The sequence below is a fragment of the Vipera ursinii genome, assembly GCF_947247035.1.
Source record: "Vipera ursinii genome assembly, chromosome: 1".
In the NCBI taxonomy this organism is placed as follows: domain Eukaryota; kingdom Metazoa; phylum Chordata; class Lepidosauria; order Squamata; family Viperidae; genus Vipera; species Vipera ursinii.
Genome location: NC_139512.1, coordinates 102499484 through 102516829, shown reverse-complemented (window position 1 = coordinate 102516829; position 17346 = coordinate 102499484). Strand labels below are relative to the sequence as shown.

At 39.8% G+C, this 17346-nt stretch overlaps 1 protein-coding gene across 1 annotated transcript in view; it reads right to left on the bottom strand.

The window, feature by feature from the left end:
- The window catches only part of NUCB2 (nucleobindin 2), a 42788-nt gene extending 25650 nt beyond the window's left edge, over positions 1-17138 (bottom strand). The window contains exon 1 of the mRNA XM_083348765.1: positions 16880-17138. Coding sequence (XP_083204891.1) covers positions 16880-16903 — 24 coding nt within the window. The 5' untranslated portion in view covers positions 16904-17138. The remainder of the gene's footprint in view (positions 1-16879) is intronic.
- Between the last annotated feature and the right edge of the window lie 208 nt (positions 17139-17346).

The following is a 17346-nucleotide window of genomic DNA, read 5'->3' as shown; positions in this document are numbered from 1 at the left end:
CGTCCTTCTCTTCATTAAACTAGACATACCCAATTCCATCAACTGTTCCTTATATGTTTTAGCCTCCAGTCCCGTAATCATCTTTGTTGCTCTTCTCTGTACTCTTTCTAGAGTCTCAACATCTTTTTTACATCATGGTGACCAAAACTGGATGCAGTATTCCAACTGTGGCCTTACCAAGGCATTGTAAAGTGGTATTAACACTTCACGTGATCTTGATTCTATCTCTCTGTTAATGCAGTCTAGCACTGTGTTGGCTTTTTTGGCAGCTGCAGCACACCGCCGGCTCATATTTAAGTGATTGTCCACTAGGACTCGGAGATCCCTCTCACAGTTACTACTATTGACCAAGATACCACCTATACTATACCTGTGCATTTGGTTTTTCTTGCCTGAATGTAGAACCTTACTTTTCTACCACTGAATTTCGTTTTGTTAGATAGTGCCCAATGTTCAAGTCTGTCAAGAACCTTCTGTATCTTACACCTATCTTCTGGAATGTTGGCTATTCCTGCCAGCTTGGTGTCATCTGCAAATTTGATGAGTTCCCCATCTATCCCCTCATCCAAATTGTTGATGAAGATGTTGAAGAGTACTGGACCCAGAAACAGAGCCCTGGGGCATCCCACTACACTTCCCTCCATGTACATGCAGTTCCATTGAGGACCACACACTCAGTACGGCCGGTCAGCCAGCTACAAATCCACCTAGTGGTGATGCTGTCTAACCCACATTTTTCTATCTTATCAAGTAGTAGGTTGTGATCTACTTTATCAAATGCCTTACTGAAGTCCGAGTAAATTATATTCACAGCATTCCTCTGGTCCACTAATTTTGTCACCTGGTCAAAGAATGCAGTAAGATTTGTCTGGCATGGTTTGTTTTTGACAAACCCATGTTGGCTTTTAGTAATGATTTTGTTTGTATCTAGGTGCTCGCTGATTTGTTGTTTCATTATCTTTTCCAGAATCTTCCCAGATATTGAGGTCAGGCTGATAGGTCTGTAATTTCCTGGATCCATTTTTTTCCCTTTTTTGAAGATGGGAACTACATCAGCTCTTTTCCAGTCCTCTGGTAGTTCCCCAGTGCTCCAGGATTTTTGGAAGATATAGTTCAGTGGTTCTGAGACCACATCTGCCAGTTCCTTGAGAACCTTGGGGTGTAATCCATCTGGTCCTGGTGATATGAACTTGTCTAGGGTGGACAGGTGCTGACTTACCATTTTCTTCCCTATCTTAACTTGTGTTTCTAATGTTTTTTACGGTACTGTTTTGATAGGTTGGACTGTTTTTTCCCTTTGTGTAAAGATGGATGCAAAAAATATAAAAACAAAATATAGAGATTAAGCAGCAGAGGGGCTAGAATGCATCTCTGCCTTTCTCCTCTCTAAGTTAGAATAGTGTAGTGGTCTTGTGTGCTGCACTGAACTTTGATTCTGGAGTTCTTGTAAAGATTGTACATAAACAATAATAAGCGCATGTCAATGGATGTATGCAGAAGCTTAAACCAGAGCCTTTCTCTGGTAACTGGATCAAATGTGGACCTGAAATCAATAAATGCATGAGCCTGTTTCAGACATGTATATTTTTGCCAAGTGCTGAAAAATAATGGCATGTCTACAAATAGAGTCCACACCTGAAGCCGGCTTGCTCACCTGCCAGTAGGTTCTCTAGGTCAATCCAATCGACTGACCTATAAAGCTCTAAATGGCTTGGGTCCGGATTATCTAAGGGAACACCTGCTGTCTGCATCAACTTCCCATTGTCCTGTGCGCTCCCACAGGGAGGGCCTTCTCAGGGTGCCGCTGGTTAAGGAGTGCCGGCGGGTGATCCCCAGAGGGAGGGCATTCTCTGTGGGTGCGCCTGCCCTTTGGAATGATTTACCTGTGGAAATTCGGACCGCCCCCGATCTGAGTTCATTTCACCAGGACCTGAAAACTTGGTTTCTCGATCTATCAGGCCTGGACTGAAGGGGTTTTGGCTTTTTATATATTGTTTTAATTGTTGGGCTTAATTAATTTATTTTAATTTTATATTGTATTTTATGCTGCCCTGTAAACCGCCCTGAGTCCTTCGGGAATAGGGCGATATAAAAATCTAAATAAATAAATAAATAAATAAATAAATAAATAAATAAATAAATAAATAAATAAATAAATAATTTGTTGTACACTTATTCTGCTTAAGAGGCTGATAGGCTAATAGTTAACAGGCAGTAAATGGGCACCATAATGGCTAGGCCCCAATCCTCTGGAATTTGCTCAGAGCAATCAATATAAGTAAGCTGGAAAACAAAGATAGGGGTCTACCACTTCATATTATTTTGTAGTATTTCAGATTTTTTTTATTTTTTATTTTAATTCCATTTATATCCCGCCCTTCTCCGAAGACTCAGGGCGGCTTACAAGTTTAGCAGTAGCCTTCATTCTATGTATATGCCTGCTTGTTAGGGCTTTCACACACACCCCAAGCGGCATTATTACAAAGTCAGCTTATTGCCCCCAACAATCTGGGTCCTCATTTTACCTACCTCGGAAGGATGGAAGGCTGAGTCAACCTTGAGCCTGGTGGGATGCGAACCTGCACTAATTGCAGGCAGCTGGTGTTACTTAAGGAGGCATCAGCCCACTGCTCCACCAAGGCTCTTTGTGGTAAAATCATTGCCTGGAGCTTTAAGCAAGTTTTAACCAATCAATGAGTGACTTTATTTCAGTATTTGTAACTGGGGCCCAATTTGGGAGCAGGTTAGCCTCGGGGATCTCTCTTCTTGTGAATACTGCATAATGCTCTAAATGGTCCCTCCCGTACAGAAGGAGGTATAAGATAAAGAAGCAAAAAGGGATTATCAAATGGGAGGCTATCAGATGCCAAAACAGAGTAGAGTTCCTGGCTTGGGATGCTGTTATCTATAGCTGCCAGAAAATATTGGGGAAGTCTTTTTTTTTTGTATTGTTTGTATTGTTTCTTCAGGAACATAAGATCTTGAATAGGACGCCCTGTTAGGTTCTCTTTGTATAATTTAACCAATATACTTTTAAACTGAAAACATTCTGTGTATCATACCAGGGTGGAGAGAGGTATGCCTTACCCTCTTGTTTCATTTTCTTTGATATCTGGGTGGAGAGCACTGGCTGGAATAACTGCATCAATTTGGCAAAAATCTGCAAAGGGAATTCTAAGAGCTCTCACTAACTATGGTAGTATGGAGATGCAATGCTGCTTCAGATGAAAGTAGCTGAGAGGTTTACTCATTAAGTTTCTGGGAGCATTTACCGCAGATCAGACCCACTCTAGATCTGATTCCCAAACTGGAATGGGTTTTGTTTCCATAAAACAATTATCTAAAGCAGACATGCCAAACACAAGGCCCGGGGCCAGATCCGGCCCACGAAGTGGTTTCATGTGGCCCGCGAAGCCATCCTGGAAACAGTGAGGGAACGGCCCCCACTGCCTTGGCCCTGGCCCAGAGACCCTCCTCTTGCCAGAGACCCTCAGATCTGTCCCACTCCTGCCCAGGCCCCCATAGGCACCCTTGATGCGAACGATGTAGAGCTGGCCACGCCCACCCAGGCCATACGCACTCTAGCCACGCCCACCCAGTAGGCCACGCCCACCCTGGCCATACCCACCTGGCCCCCTGAGGGCAACCACAAAGCTGATGCGGCCCTCAATGAAATTGAGTTTGACACCCCTGATCTAAAAGTTTTATGGCTGTAATTTCTAGGAGCTTATCATTCAATTTACAACAATCCTGTTTAAAAACCTACCAGGACTATGTGCCCACAACCTTATGCCCTTGTTCTGCTAAGCAAGTCAGACTTTCCAACCTCCTTCATTCTCTTCCCAGGTTGCATGGCTCTCACTCCTGGACCTTGACATTAAAAACCACTTGCAATCTGAATTCCTTCCAACTCAATTTCTTTTTTTCCATCCTCCAGTTGACCTCTGCTGCAATGCTAAAGACAACTACTACAACAGCTACTTTCTGTGTTCATTCCTCCTGAGTCATCTGTTTTATCTCCAGCTCTCAACACCTGTCAGTCTCCTTTTCTCCCTCACTGATATTTTCAAGATGTGGCTTCCAGGGTACTTCCAACTATTTATTAAACATGGGGCAGGGCTTGTTCCTCAGCCACAGAGTTGTCCTCATCACTACACATTAATTCATTATCTTTGTGAGACAATTTGAACAGACAATGCTGCAGCTATAGCTTTCTGTCCTTCACCAAGGATCTCTGAAGCTACCCACTCACATCCAACATTAAAAGTGAAACACTACTTCACTTTTTTCCATATCTGAAACTTCTTTACTATCCTCTATCCATTTGAAACCGCTTTTCATTTATACCCAATCCTTTCATAAACCTCATTGGCATTCTCTCTCTCTCTCTCTCTCTCTCTCTCCTCTTCAGCTAACATTCTACTACCCCATCGTATAAAACCCCGCTCAAAAATGGTTTAATAATATTAATAATAGTATTTTAAAACAATAACTACCTGTATTTGCAACAAGAATAGCAAATTAAAAAGCCTAATTAATATATTTATTCTTTATTATTCCAAAATTTATTATTTATTTCCAATATTGGTGAAAAAACATGAATATACTTTATTCTAGCAAGGATGGAAATACCAGAGAAGTTCTCAATAGCAGTTCAAATATTCTATATAGTTTCCTGAATGGCAGAAGACAGAGGAAATGGCCTTTTGAAGGACTTACCTAAAAGGACAGGAAGAACTGCTACCAAGGCAATGGTCAGATAAAAGAAACATGAATCCTGGGCAGGAATGTAGCATATGTAAATGTCACAGACATTATCTTCCCTGATTCATATGAAGATATTTGGGGACATTTGCAAGATTCTGTTGCCATAACAATAAAAATAGTACAGTTTAGACCTACATGAGATTGATTTCCTAATGTGGTCTACCTTGAAAGGCTAATATTAGCCATACGTCAACAACTGTGCAGATTTAATTCCATTCTATTGTTGGAACACAGCCAGCTCCCACATATTTGCCAAATAAACCCTCAAGCAGTATTAGGAATAAAACCTTTTATGCAAAACAGGACAAAACACAGTGGGGGGATGAATGGCAATCCTAACTTCTGATTACGTTTGGAAGTATAAATAAAAGACAAAGACATGAGGCCCTCTTTTAATCTCAGACAGCTAAGAGAAATAGGTCCATGTTCCTTTTCTTCGTTTGTTTGTAATTGGAAAAGCAAACAGGAAGACTTACTCCTTCAGCTACATTTCAAAAGACAGAAATGCAGAGTGAGGCCACAATCCCTGATGGTTCTTGGGTATTCATGGGATTATCCTATGTGGGCTTTGGCAATCCAGATAATTAAATGAAGGCAAGAAATACAAAAAGTTAACTCTGCTACCATCACATAATCATCTGGATTGCTGCCCAGATAGGGTAAGTCTAAAACAAGCAAGGCAAAAAGAAAAAGATTCACTCCCAGCACATGACAGAGAAATGGCCCAGGTTAGTAACTGTCCCTACTCCAATTTACTCTTGCGCTATAGTTAAAAGTGTAGAATTGGACAGAAGTAATTAAAATGGGGGAAGAAGAAAGAAAACAGTAAAGTCAGCAGACGACAACTCAAGTGTCACCTGGTTTAGAGGTCAGCCATTCTCTCTTCGTCAAAACCATCTCACAATTTTGCTGCTGTCTAGGCAGCTTCAAAAAATAAATAAATAAAATAGAAAAAGTCTTTTGTGTGAAGATTATTTCAAAATCAGCTGGAAAAGGGCAAATACGTTTCTTTCTTCCCCTCTCTTCCCGCCCCCCAACACCATCCTGAATGGATGGAGCTCCAAAGTTCATCTAATGCAGGGGTGTCAAACTGCCGGCCCATGGGCTGGACGCATCATCCGGAAGCCACACCCATCCCACTGCTGGCAAAGGCAAAACTGTCCCAATACATTGCGCAACGTCACATGACGTCACAAGTTTGACATGAATTCACATTGTCTACTCAGTGGAAAGCCCATAACATGGCATAATTACAGCAGCATATTTCTGTTCTTCTTTCCAGCAGCAAGTATTGAGAAATACAGTGTACTACCTCTGGTACTAGTGGTAATATATAACTTCCATGTCTATTAGTCAGTGAGACATCAACAGTGAGAACAAAGTTCAATTATCCCACTTGGCAATGAAGGTCACTAATCATTTGCCCTCCTACAACTCATGCTGTGATAAAGATAGTGAACAGATAAGAATTGTGTAAGGATTTCCTCTGCGAATGAAATGGGGGGGGGAGGCAGAGAAAAAATATATGATTGAGGTCATAATTTGCAAGTATTACACACATTAATAAAAAAATGGGAAATGTTTAAAAGGAGGAGGTGCATCTCTGGCACAGCAAAAGAAGAAAAGGTAGACACTAGTCATACTTTCCTTAAAAATTATAACTGGGTCACTGCAACTACAATTTCTCATGACACATGTAAACATTATTTCCAATGACAGTCACAACACACATGTAGAGTGTTTTTAGATAGCTTGGTTTCAAAGCGTGTAGCACTTTTAAAGATAAATACTGGCAGTTCAGCTGAATCTTGAAAATGGATGATAAGCCACAAAGTTATGTAAGAAGTTGAAAATTATGCACTAGGAACTTTTAAAAATGCTCTTTGAAGGCAGGCAAATCAAGAGGTTGCCAGACCATGGTATCTGTGGTTATGTTATCTATAAGCAAGAATGGGCTTGATCGGACACACCAGACTCAGCTGAGTTACTAACAATGGTGACAAGACTTGTTCAAGAAGAAACATGTCTGAACTGCATATTTTATCTTTTAGGGGAAAGGCAGGGCTTTTTTTCTCATAGAACGCTCAGAACGGAGTTCCGGCACCTTTTTTGGATGGAACCTTGTAGGGTAGGCAAGACGGGTTGTATGACATGTGTGAGTTCCGGCACCTTTTTCTTTTACAAAAAAAGCACTGGGGAAAGGAATCCCCAAACAGAACAATTTAAAATGTGCTATCCATTAACCATTTCTATCATTTAAACTGGGTTTCAAACGATTGTTCTTTATCCTCTTGTTACTTCTTTCATGCAGGGGCTCAACTCATCTATATTTTAACATGGGCACACAGAAACACATGCAGAATACGAGCCAAAACAAAATCTAGAACCAATTTCCACATCCACCCGCCAAATATGAATCGCATTGCTGAAACGCATTCCTTCCAATTTTCATCCCAGGATTTCCAGAGGCTAAATGGTACTAAAAATTAAATTAAGCAAAGAAAAGTAAGCCAGAACCATACTTTCCACCTGTACTTTGATATAACTCTATAGCATTAGGTGGGATAGAAAAAATTAACGTCCACAGCTTGCTTATTCAATCTTCTGGACACACATACAAACAATTCAGTTTTTCTCTGTCCTGAGGGAACTGGGAAACCGAGCTACGGTTAACTGTTTATAAACAGTTTGTTATCTCACTTCTTGTGTGCAGTAAAAGCCAGAGCCCCAGTATACATAGCAACCTGTTTGGCTAACTATAGCAGGCTCATCTAATTGACGGCAATGTGAAGAGATGCATAGTCCCAACTAAGGTAATCTTACAGGTTGTCCTTGGTTAACAATCACTCATTCAGCAACCAGCATCATCAAGGTTACGTGATTGCAATCCGGGCACTTGGCGCCTGGCTAACAATTATGATGATTGCAGTACTTACATTTATCACATTTACCTGATTGCATTTGCGACCTTTCCTGTTGGCTTCCCACAAGCAAAGTCCATAGGGAAGGTGACCAAAATGGTTACAATATGCTTCAATAAGTCACACACACTCCAGCAGCTTTTTCCCCCCATAGTCAGGTTCCCCCAAGGAACCCGACTAAGGCGCCATGGCACCTTGCACCTATGGCAACTACCCCCAGCCTGCTCACCCGTGCAGCAGTCACCATTTGTACACCTAGCAGCAGTCACCATTGGCTCCCCCATATTGTGCACGTCTCAATGGCCACAAATTTACCTTCATTTACCTTCAACTACTTGACAGGAGTTATTCCCAGCTCAGCTGCATTCACATGCGCTAGAACAACCACTTTCACACTCTTGCACATCCGGCAGCAGACACCCCTGGCCCCACCATGCTGTGCCTCACTGGACACTCATACACATTCCCCCACTCATCGGCAGCCAGCCCCAACCCTGCTGTACTCACACCATTGCACCTTCGCCACCATGGCAGCAACTACTTACCTCCCCACCAGTCTGCTTGTGAGCTACCAGGGAATTGACTGTCGGCTTCCTCCCAAAGCAGGCAGAAACTTTGAGGTGAACAACAGAAATTGCCCTGTCTAAGCCATATGATCGTGTAACCTCACACTTTACAATCATATTGCTTAGCAATGGAAATCCCAGTCCCAATTGCCATCATAACCTAAGGACTACCTGTACATGCTAGCTTATCATGATCTGCAAAGAGCTCCCACATTTTTCTTAGAGATCAAAAGTCATTTAGAGGTACAAGTGATCTTTCTAGTCTAGAATCTTTCTGGCTGCAAACCAGCCTAAAATAAATCAAAGTCATTTTAAAAGAACCATAAAGCCTTTTATTTAGCAATGACATAATGTATATTTTTTGATCTACACAAAAGCCTGTGAAATAGAATAATTGAGAGTACAATAGATTCACTGAAGAGCAGTACATTCCCTATTTTAAAAAGTTTTGCCAATTATATTGGGGTCAACTATGATATTATCTGATATTTGCAACCACGGACTGATCAAACATACTGGTCTGGTCACAATAGAAAACTTAAGCATGGTTTCTCACAAGTTAAGCCCTGCAGAATGCAATGGAGCAGACTCCCTGAGAAAGTGCTTAGACTGTAGATTCAGACCTAAAACAAAAACTGGATGAAGCAGACAGACCTAAGATACATAGAACAGTATTCATTTCCTTATTGAAGAATGAATTAAATGTACCTAATACAATTTCTTCTGCCATAGTCAATGACATTTAATCAATAAAAAGGTAAAGGTTCCCCCGCACATGCGTGCTGGTTGTTTCCAACTCTAGGGGCCGGTGCTCATCTCTGTTTCAAAGCCGAAGAGCCAGCGCTTGTCCGAGGATGACTCTGTGGTCATGTGGCCGGCATGACTAGATGCCAAAGGCGCACGAAGCGCTGTTACCTTCCCACCATAGTGGTCCCTATTTTTCTACTTGCATTTTTACGTGCTTTCGAACTGCTAGGTTGGCAGAAGCTGGGACGAGTAACAGGCGCTCACTCTGTTACGCGGCACTTGGGATTCGACCCGCCAAACTGCCGACCTTCTGATCGACAAGTTCAGCGTCCTAACCCACTGAGCCACCGCGTCCCTGATTAATTAATTAATTAATGTATTTAATCAATACATTCTCTTTAAAGTGAAACTGATCTATATTTCTTCTTGGCGAAATGAACAGAGTTACTGGCTTCCAGGGAAGGACAAAGCTGCTATATTTTTGGCAGTTGTGATAAAGATAGAATTTTTGTTTTAATACAGTTTGGCAGCTAAGACTGAGAAAAAGTACACCTGAAAAGTTAAAGGAACAAAGGCTGGCAGATGCAGCTTTTCTCAGCCATACTTATGCAACTATTAGAGGTACAGAACATATATCACCATAATAAATGTGAGTCACTTGCTGAAACACAGGCAGTTTATAGCTTAGTTTTGACCAAACTAACTGAAATGCCAGTTTTCATTGTTTTAATTAAAAATTAAACTTAATTATTAAAAAGTAATTGCTGAGAAAGACTATTAGATCAAGGTATGCAGTTAAAAGGGAAACATTTATACATTTATAATAATAATAACAACTATAACAATAATAATAATAACAATAATAATAAAGTTGGAAGGGACCTTAGAGATCATCTAGTCCAACCCCCTGCTCTGGCAGGAAACACTATTTCATTTCCAACAAATGGCTGTCTAGTCTTAAAAACTTCCAGTGTTGGAGCATTCACAGCTTCTGGAGGCAGGTTGTTCCACTGATTAATTTATTTGATTTGATCTTTATTTTTGGTCAGCTCAAGACAGCATAAATACTTAATGCACCTGCCTCCTATTTTTCCACCCCAACAACCCTGTGAGGTGGCCTGGGCTGAGTGTAAGTGATTTACTAAAATTACCAGCCAGCTCTGTCTCCTGGTGCCTAGCCCAGCACCTTAACCACTATACCAAAGAGACTCTAGGGCAGACATGTCAAACACAAGGCCCGGGGGCTGGATCCGGCCCGCAAAGTGGTTTCATGTGGCCCGTGAAGCCATCCTGGAAACAGTGAGGGAACGGCCCCCACTGCCTTGGCCCTGGCCCAGAGACCCTCCTTCTGCCAGAGACCCTCAGATCTGTCCCACTCCTGCCCAGGCCCCCATAGGCACCCTTCATGCGAATGATGTAGAGTTGGCCATGCCCACCCAGTAGGTTATAGGCACTCTAGCCACGCCCACCCAGTAGACCATGCCCACCCTGGCCATATCCACCCAGCCCCCTGAGGGCAACTGCAATGCTGATGCGGCCCTCAATGAAATTGAGTTTGACACCCCTGCTCTAGGAAATCACTTAAGCACTGGGTCTGTTCCTAGATCAAGAAGCCCATTAAAAATCAAAATAATCACAAAATTATCAAGGAAACTTTGATATCCATAATTGATCAACTAAACTGAAAGCATGAATTTGGCTCCTTCTCCTCATCTCTCCCACAGCATTGCTTCTTCTGTTTGATCCCTTTTCTTCCTCTTGGCAACCCATCAACTTTGACTCTCAACAAGATAATGGAGGACTTAAGCCTGGGAAGCCCAGGCAATTGGCAGCAAATACTTATCTTGTATGATTTTTAAAAAAAACAAAAAGTCTAACCAGTGGTCTATATACTAGTATTTGGAAGGGAGGCAAGTAGGAATTCCTGTAACCATACACTAGCCTAAGAAATTGAAAAAAATCCTGGAATAAAATAAAATATTTAGCTTTTAAACTTAGAAAAATTGTATATTATCCACACAGAATCAATCCCTCGGACAGTTACCAAGAACAAGCCACTATTATAACATCGTTACTCAAAATGTATTGATATCCACTTTAGAAAAAAGGAACGTATTAACTGAAAAAAGATTTATAAATGATAATTGTTCGATATTCTGTTTAATGTTCACTGGCAATAGTTCACACACGCATGAGACAATGTGGATTACAAGTAACCTTCGACTTACAACCCTAACTGAGCCCAAAATTTTTGAGACAATTGTTAAGTGAGTTTAGCCCCATTTTACGACCTTCCTTGCCACAGTTGTTAAGTGAATCACTGCAGTTAATTTAGTAACACAGTTGTTAAATGAATCTGGCTTCCCCACTGTCTTTGCTTGTCAGAAAGTCGCAAAAGGCAACTACATAACATTGGGACATTGTAACCATCATAGAAACATGCCAGCACCCAAGGCTCTGTATTTTAATCATGTGACCATGTGGGTTGCTACGATGGTTGCAAATATGAAAAATGGTCATAAGTCACTTTTTCAGTGTTGTCGTAACTTTGAATGGTCATTAAATGAATGGCTGTAAATCGAGGACTACCTGTGTTCCACTTAAGACTGGAGGAATACTTTCACCAAAACAGGAATGAACTGCACACCTACCAATCAATTTTATTTTCCTGCTGCATCTCAGCGCATTGACATACACAAACATCATTTCAACTCTGATTCTTGTACAGAATCTTTCAGATGGTTAAAACATTAGACTGTGACAAAATGTTTTTACCAACAATTCTAAAATAATTGTAGATGGTATAATTTACCACACAGTTTTGTAAGTGTGAAACAAGAATGCCATTCAAAACTTCAGGAACAATAGCCATAATTAAGGAAGCTGAGAAAGCAGGAGCTCTTATGACCATGAGCGGGTTCAACCACTTATCACTTTATCAGATCCAATTAAAGAATACCAAAACAGGAAAGCGGATGAAAAAGCTTAAAGTTTATGACCAGATCTGCATAACAAACCTCAGAAATCTAACCTATCTACCACCCAGAGTACAGTCAGGCAACTTTGGATATCCACACTGTTTTTGGATCTGATATTATTGCCACTGGGTTATATGGTTTTACGGATCCCATCTCAAAATTCCAGGTTGCCTATGAGATTCTGTGAAAAAAAACACCTAACCATTAGTTATCATCATAAAAAATAACTCTAATTATCACAGATGTTAACTCATTTCACGCTAATTTGTCCAATAAAGTTGGATTAAAATCTTTAAAAATAGCATCTTTGCTGGGGCTAGAACATTTCTGATCGTTGTGTTTCTATGCATTAACAACTACGTTTTCTTTTATCTGATTTGATTCTAGGACTGCCCGACTGCGATGTGACTTACATAGTTGGCACTACAGTCATTCCCGTAACTACACAATACGTGTCAATGTCTTTTAGCTAACTCAAAGCTCGCTCATCTCTTATCCTTAAAAGCGGCTTCTTGGGGATAAAATTGATGGCATTTTTCATTAATATTATCCATAGATTGATACCCTGGCAATATTCTATCAGGATTTTGCTAACTTTCATATACACATACTGTCTCCAATACTAGGAAAATACGTAATGGTCATCATCAAATGTAGCATTTATAGCCAATCACAATACGAATGATATCTGTTCAGACTCAACAGAAAAAAAGCCCACAATGTGATTTAAATAAAAAATGTTTAAAATAAAATGATCACAGAACAAAATGAAAATAAAAGAATAAAAGAAAACACATAACACTACTTTTCATCGTCAATTCCAACTAAGACCAATTAAAAGGGGAAACATTTTTTACAGGCTTTTAAAGTAAGTCTATACTTGCTTAAAAAAAAAGACATTGATAACAGACGCAGAAAACAAACCCCACAATAGGCAGTCTCTAGATCAGTTCAAAGGATTTGCAAATAATTATTTTGGCAAGAAATAACAGCTTTTCAAGTTCTTCAGAGGTTCAGCACTATTTCTCCTTAACAAGACCAAACAGTTCTTACCACAAATGTGTCAATCAGCTGACAAATGCAAATGACACATCCAACAACTGGTTATTGCTCACTACAATGTTAGATTGCATCAACTTAAGTGTAGATTTCAAATTACAGAATATGACAGTTTCAATTTAAGTTTGCCTGATCAATTCCCATTTCAAGCATTATAGCAAAACTGGAACAGCAATAATCAGAGCTACAATAATTGGATTTCAGTCCTATGAAAATGCAGTGAAGGAACTAGGAATGTTTAGCTTTTTGAAGAGAAAACTGAATGAGACCATTCTAGAGTGCAAGGCACAGAATAATGATACTGATGGGAAAACAGATTCCAACTGAATATTAGAAAAACCTTCTAGACAGTAGGACCAGTTCAATGATTAAATCAATTACAAGCACACAAATCAATTACACAGATCCTCTAGGCTGGATAGTTCAAGCAGACAACAACAGCTATCTGTAGGGGATATTTAATTTGGATTCCTGGACTAAGCGGGGATTGGCTTCAATTGTTTAAATGGCCCCATTCCAACTCTGTGTTTTTACTCAGACTTTAATCAAGAAGGAATTGTTTTGTGTAGATATGTGACATCTTTCTGTAATCTTTCAATGCTGGCTTCTAATGTCCAGGTAGTCTTCTTTTCTGGCGCTTATAGCTGTTCTCCAAATTGTTTTATCCTACCTGAATTAGAATAGTTGGAGGCTATGCAATTCTTTTGAAATTCTCCTTGTTGAAGATTTTTTTGCCCCCAATTCTAACTCAAGTAATTAAATTTATGCCACTTTTATGTCTCAAATTAGCAATCTTACTTTGTTGGAATTAGAGGTTATATGGCTGACTCATGGTAAGACAAGCACTAATTTTCAATATTAAAATGTAGGAATAGCAGATGTTTGAAATTAATTGAAATATGCTATAAATCATATCCACTCGTGTTTTCCTACTTCATGGAAGAAATTATGGACATTTTAGTACATGTGGTATAGTAGCTACAGTAAGGCTGTGCAGCACTTTGGATGTGATGGGTAAAGGGGGGCTCCAGAGCTTGCTGGGTGTTTACGTACCTTCTCTCAACATGCAGCTATCTGCCAAAGCTTCACTGAAATCTTTTGAAAACATGTGATCAAAGGAGCTACTTCTATGTCCTACCTGTGTGCCTAGAACTTTCCAGCCAGCAGTTGCAGTTCACATATCTTGAAAGTTGCTGAGGTTGAGAAATACTGAGGAATCCAATGGATCTTCTGTCCCAGCATTACAAAACATGTGGCCCTCCAGATGTTATTGAACTACAACTCATCCCTCAAAATTAGCTATGTTCACTAAGTGAGATTGTTCCTTTGGAAAAGCTGGAAGATAAAGAACTGGATGTTTCTATCCATGTGGATTACCAAATGTATATAAAAAAAGAAACACCTAACGATCCTTCCTTATTCCCATTGTGTTTAGCCTTAATAGTTATCTGAAAACATTGCTACTTGCTAAAGCCACAACAGAATCATCAGGAATATTTAGTTTTATATCTAACTTTTCCACTAAGGGAAATGCCAGAATGACTAATAATAATAAAAATACAGAAAATAAAGTAAATCTACTATTAAATATAGCAACTGTAAAGACAAAATGAAAATACTTAGTGGTGAAGAATTAGTGACATTTTTTGTAATACAGATTTTGGATATTTGCATTCTCAAAATATTTCACCTAATGCTTTAAAAATACTCATCTAAGAAAATGTAACTCTCATGGTAAAACCGTTAGTCATTATTTCAACACTAAACAGTCGAAGTGTGGTCTGTGGTTATATGTATTACCTCAAGCTTAACAGTAATTTGACATTATTTTGAATTCTGATAATATAAAAACTATACATATATAAATGGCCCTTTCTTCAAACAGCTTAAGTATTATTAACTTATCTCAAAAACAGCTCTCAACTTACTTCTAAGTTTTTGTAATGAAATGGTGTGGTATTCAAAAAATACTTTAAAAGAGCAGTTGTTCCTAAATTAGTAAGCTTCATAGTTGAGGGCTGATTTAATTTCAGTTCTAATTTAATATCTTGCACTACATGGTTTATTTATACAGCACCCCCAATTATATGCCATTATAACAAACCCCACATATTAAAAAAGTACCAAAGGAGGCTACAATCTAAAAAAATGGGGAAGATATAGAAAAGATTGAAATCAAATGAAGTTGCAAAGACTTCAATCTGTTAATTACCTCATGCCAATACTCCCACATGGTAGGACACATAATAATGTTCTTAAATTATAGTCAGGTAGTTCCCAGTTTAACTTAATGATAACAGCACTTTAATAGTTTGTCCAATTATCAAGGGAAGAATGTTCAAATTTGGATTCCTGCACTATGCAAGTAAATGTTTTGAATGGTTCCAATAACATATGTTAAGATGTTTTAATATCTTTTTTTTTAAAATAAGCCCAATATTTCAGGGGGAAGACTAGCATGTAAGCATGAATCACCAAAGGAGGATGAAAAATCCCATGCATACAAGGGAGAAAAAAACAATACTAAATTCCTTCTCAAGTGTACTTTCAATAATAAACATTGCTAAACCTATATAAACATACTTCAGTCAAGTGAGCTAAACCATCACAATATGGACTTATTTTAAACTGGGCATCATTATCGTAAAGCAAGCTATAGAAGCTAATTTGCTTTTAAGCCATATATTTCAAATGCAAATATATCTAATAACCAGTTTAATACATATTAAACACTATATTTTATTCTAATCGGTTCTGCATTTCATATACATCTTAATAAAGCTGATAAATCATTTGCTAGTTTACTACAAAAAAGCTACTCAAGACTCAAGTCTCCTCAGTCTTCAGAGTAGGCAGTAGTTACAAAATGTGGTGTTAAAATATGCATCTTAACTTACAATAAATAACAGTTAATTCGGTGTTTGTTAATATAGATTACTGCTTTTTTATATATTGTTACACATTACAAGACTATAATTAGAGAAGTCAGTTTAATAGCAGTTCATCTTCTTAGAACATCATAGGAGTTTTCTGAATATAAATGACCATGACTAAAACAATGTTAAATAATAAACATATCATTTGTATGGGATCATATTAGAAGCTGATATGACAAACATTTCATCATCCAATAATGACACAATAGTGCAGTACTAGAAGCTTACATTATTACTCATCAGATTGCTTAAATGCCATTTCCCACAACCCCATTAATTACAGTTTAGAACTGTCTTTAACAAGTTTTCCTAAACTCTGGAAAACTAGAGTCTGAAATGCAGGACGGTGAAGCATAACAACAAGGTAACTTGTAACATTTTAGCTCCCCTACGTCTACTTTAATAAGTGATACCACAAGCACCCGACTGCTGTTCCAAGTGCTTTTGCACCCACTCAGGGCAGCATTATACAAATCTTTGCCATTTCGTATTGTACCTTTGCTGACTTTAAATCATTATCCACCCTGTTTGCAAAACGGGAGTGCTTTCATCCCACGGGCATTCAAGAAACTTTACTTCCTGCCATTCCTTCTCGTCCTCCAATGGGGAGCTCTGAATCCATATGCTCAAGGAAGAAATCCGAGATGCTAATAATCCCTCGGACCGGTTCCGCCTCACCCACGGACTGTCAAGTTTTCCAACTTCCCGCGGAGAAATGCACACGCTCCAGGGACAGCCAGCAAGGCCACCCTTCTAATCCCCTCTGATAATGCATGCAATTGCGAAACAAAACCCCGATCACTGCTGGGTTAGGAAGAAACTTGGGGTAACCCCTGCTGATCACCCATTGCTCGGCGCTCAGCTCCGGCTGCCCTCCCTGCTCCGGCGTTAAGAGAACATCTTACCTGCTTCCTCCGGCAAGGATCCATAACTCTAGAGTGGAGACCAGGTGATCCCGAACAGGTTTGCCTTCTCTCGACGGGAGCCCGAACAGCAAGATATCCCGGCGTCGGGGTTTGCTTCGTGCACTCCCTTCTTCCTCCCTCCCTCCTTCCCTTTCTTCCCCTCCCTCCTTTCTTTGCCGATACGCCCCCCCCTGAAGCTGCTCGCTAGACAAACCTAGTCCCCGTTCCCATGGTGACAGGTACCGCCTCTTGCAGCACAAGGATTGGCGGAGGCGCTCCCCTTTCTGGGAATCGCGTAGGGCTACGATTGGGCTACCTCAAAGACAACCAGTTTCGGTTGCGCGACCAGAAATTCAGCAACGAAGGTGGGTTGCACCGGGGAAGGTACGTGGCGCTAAATTAGAGTGGGCGGCGCTTTTTTTTTTGTGTGTGTGTTTTTTTAAACCTCGTTGACGCGCTGCTTTGAG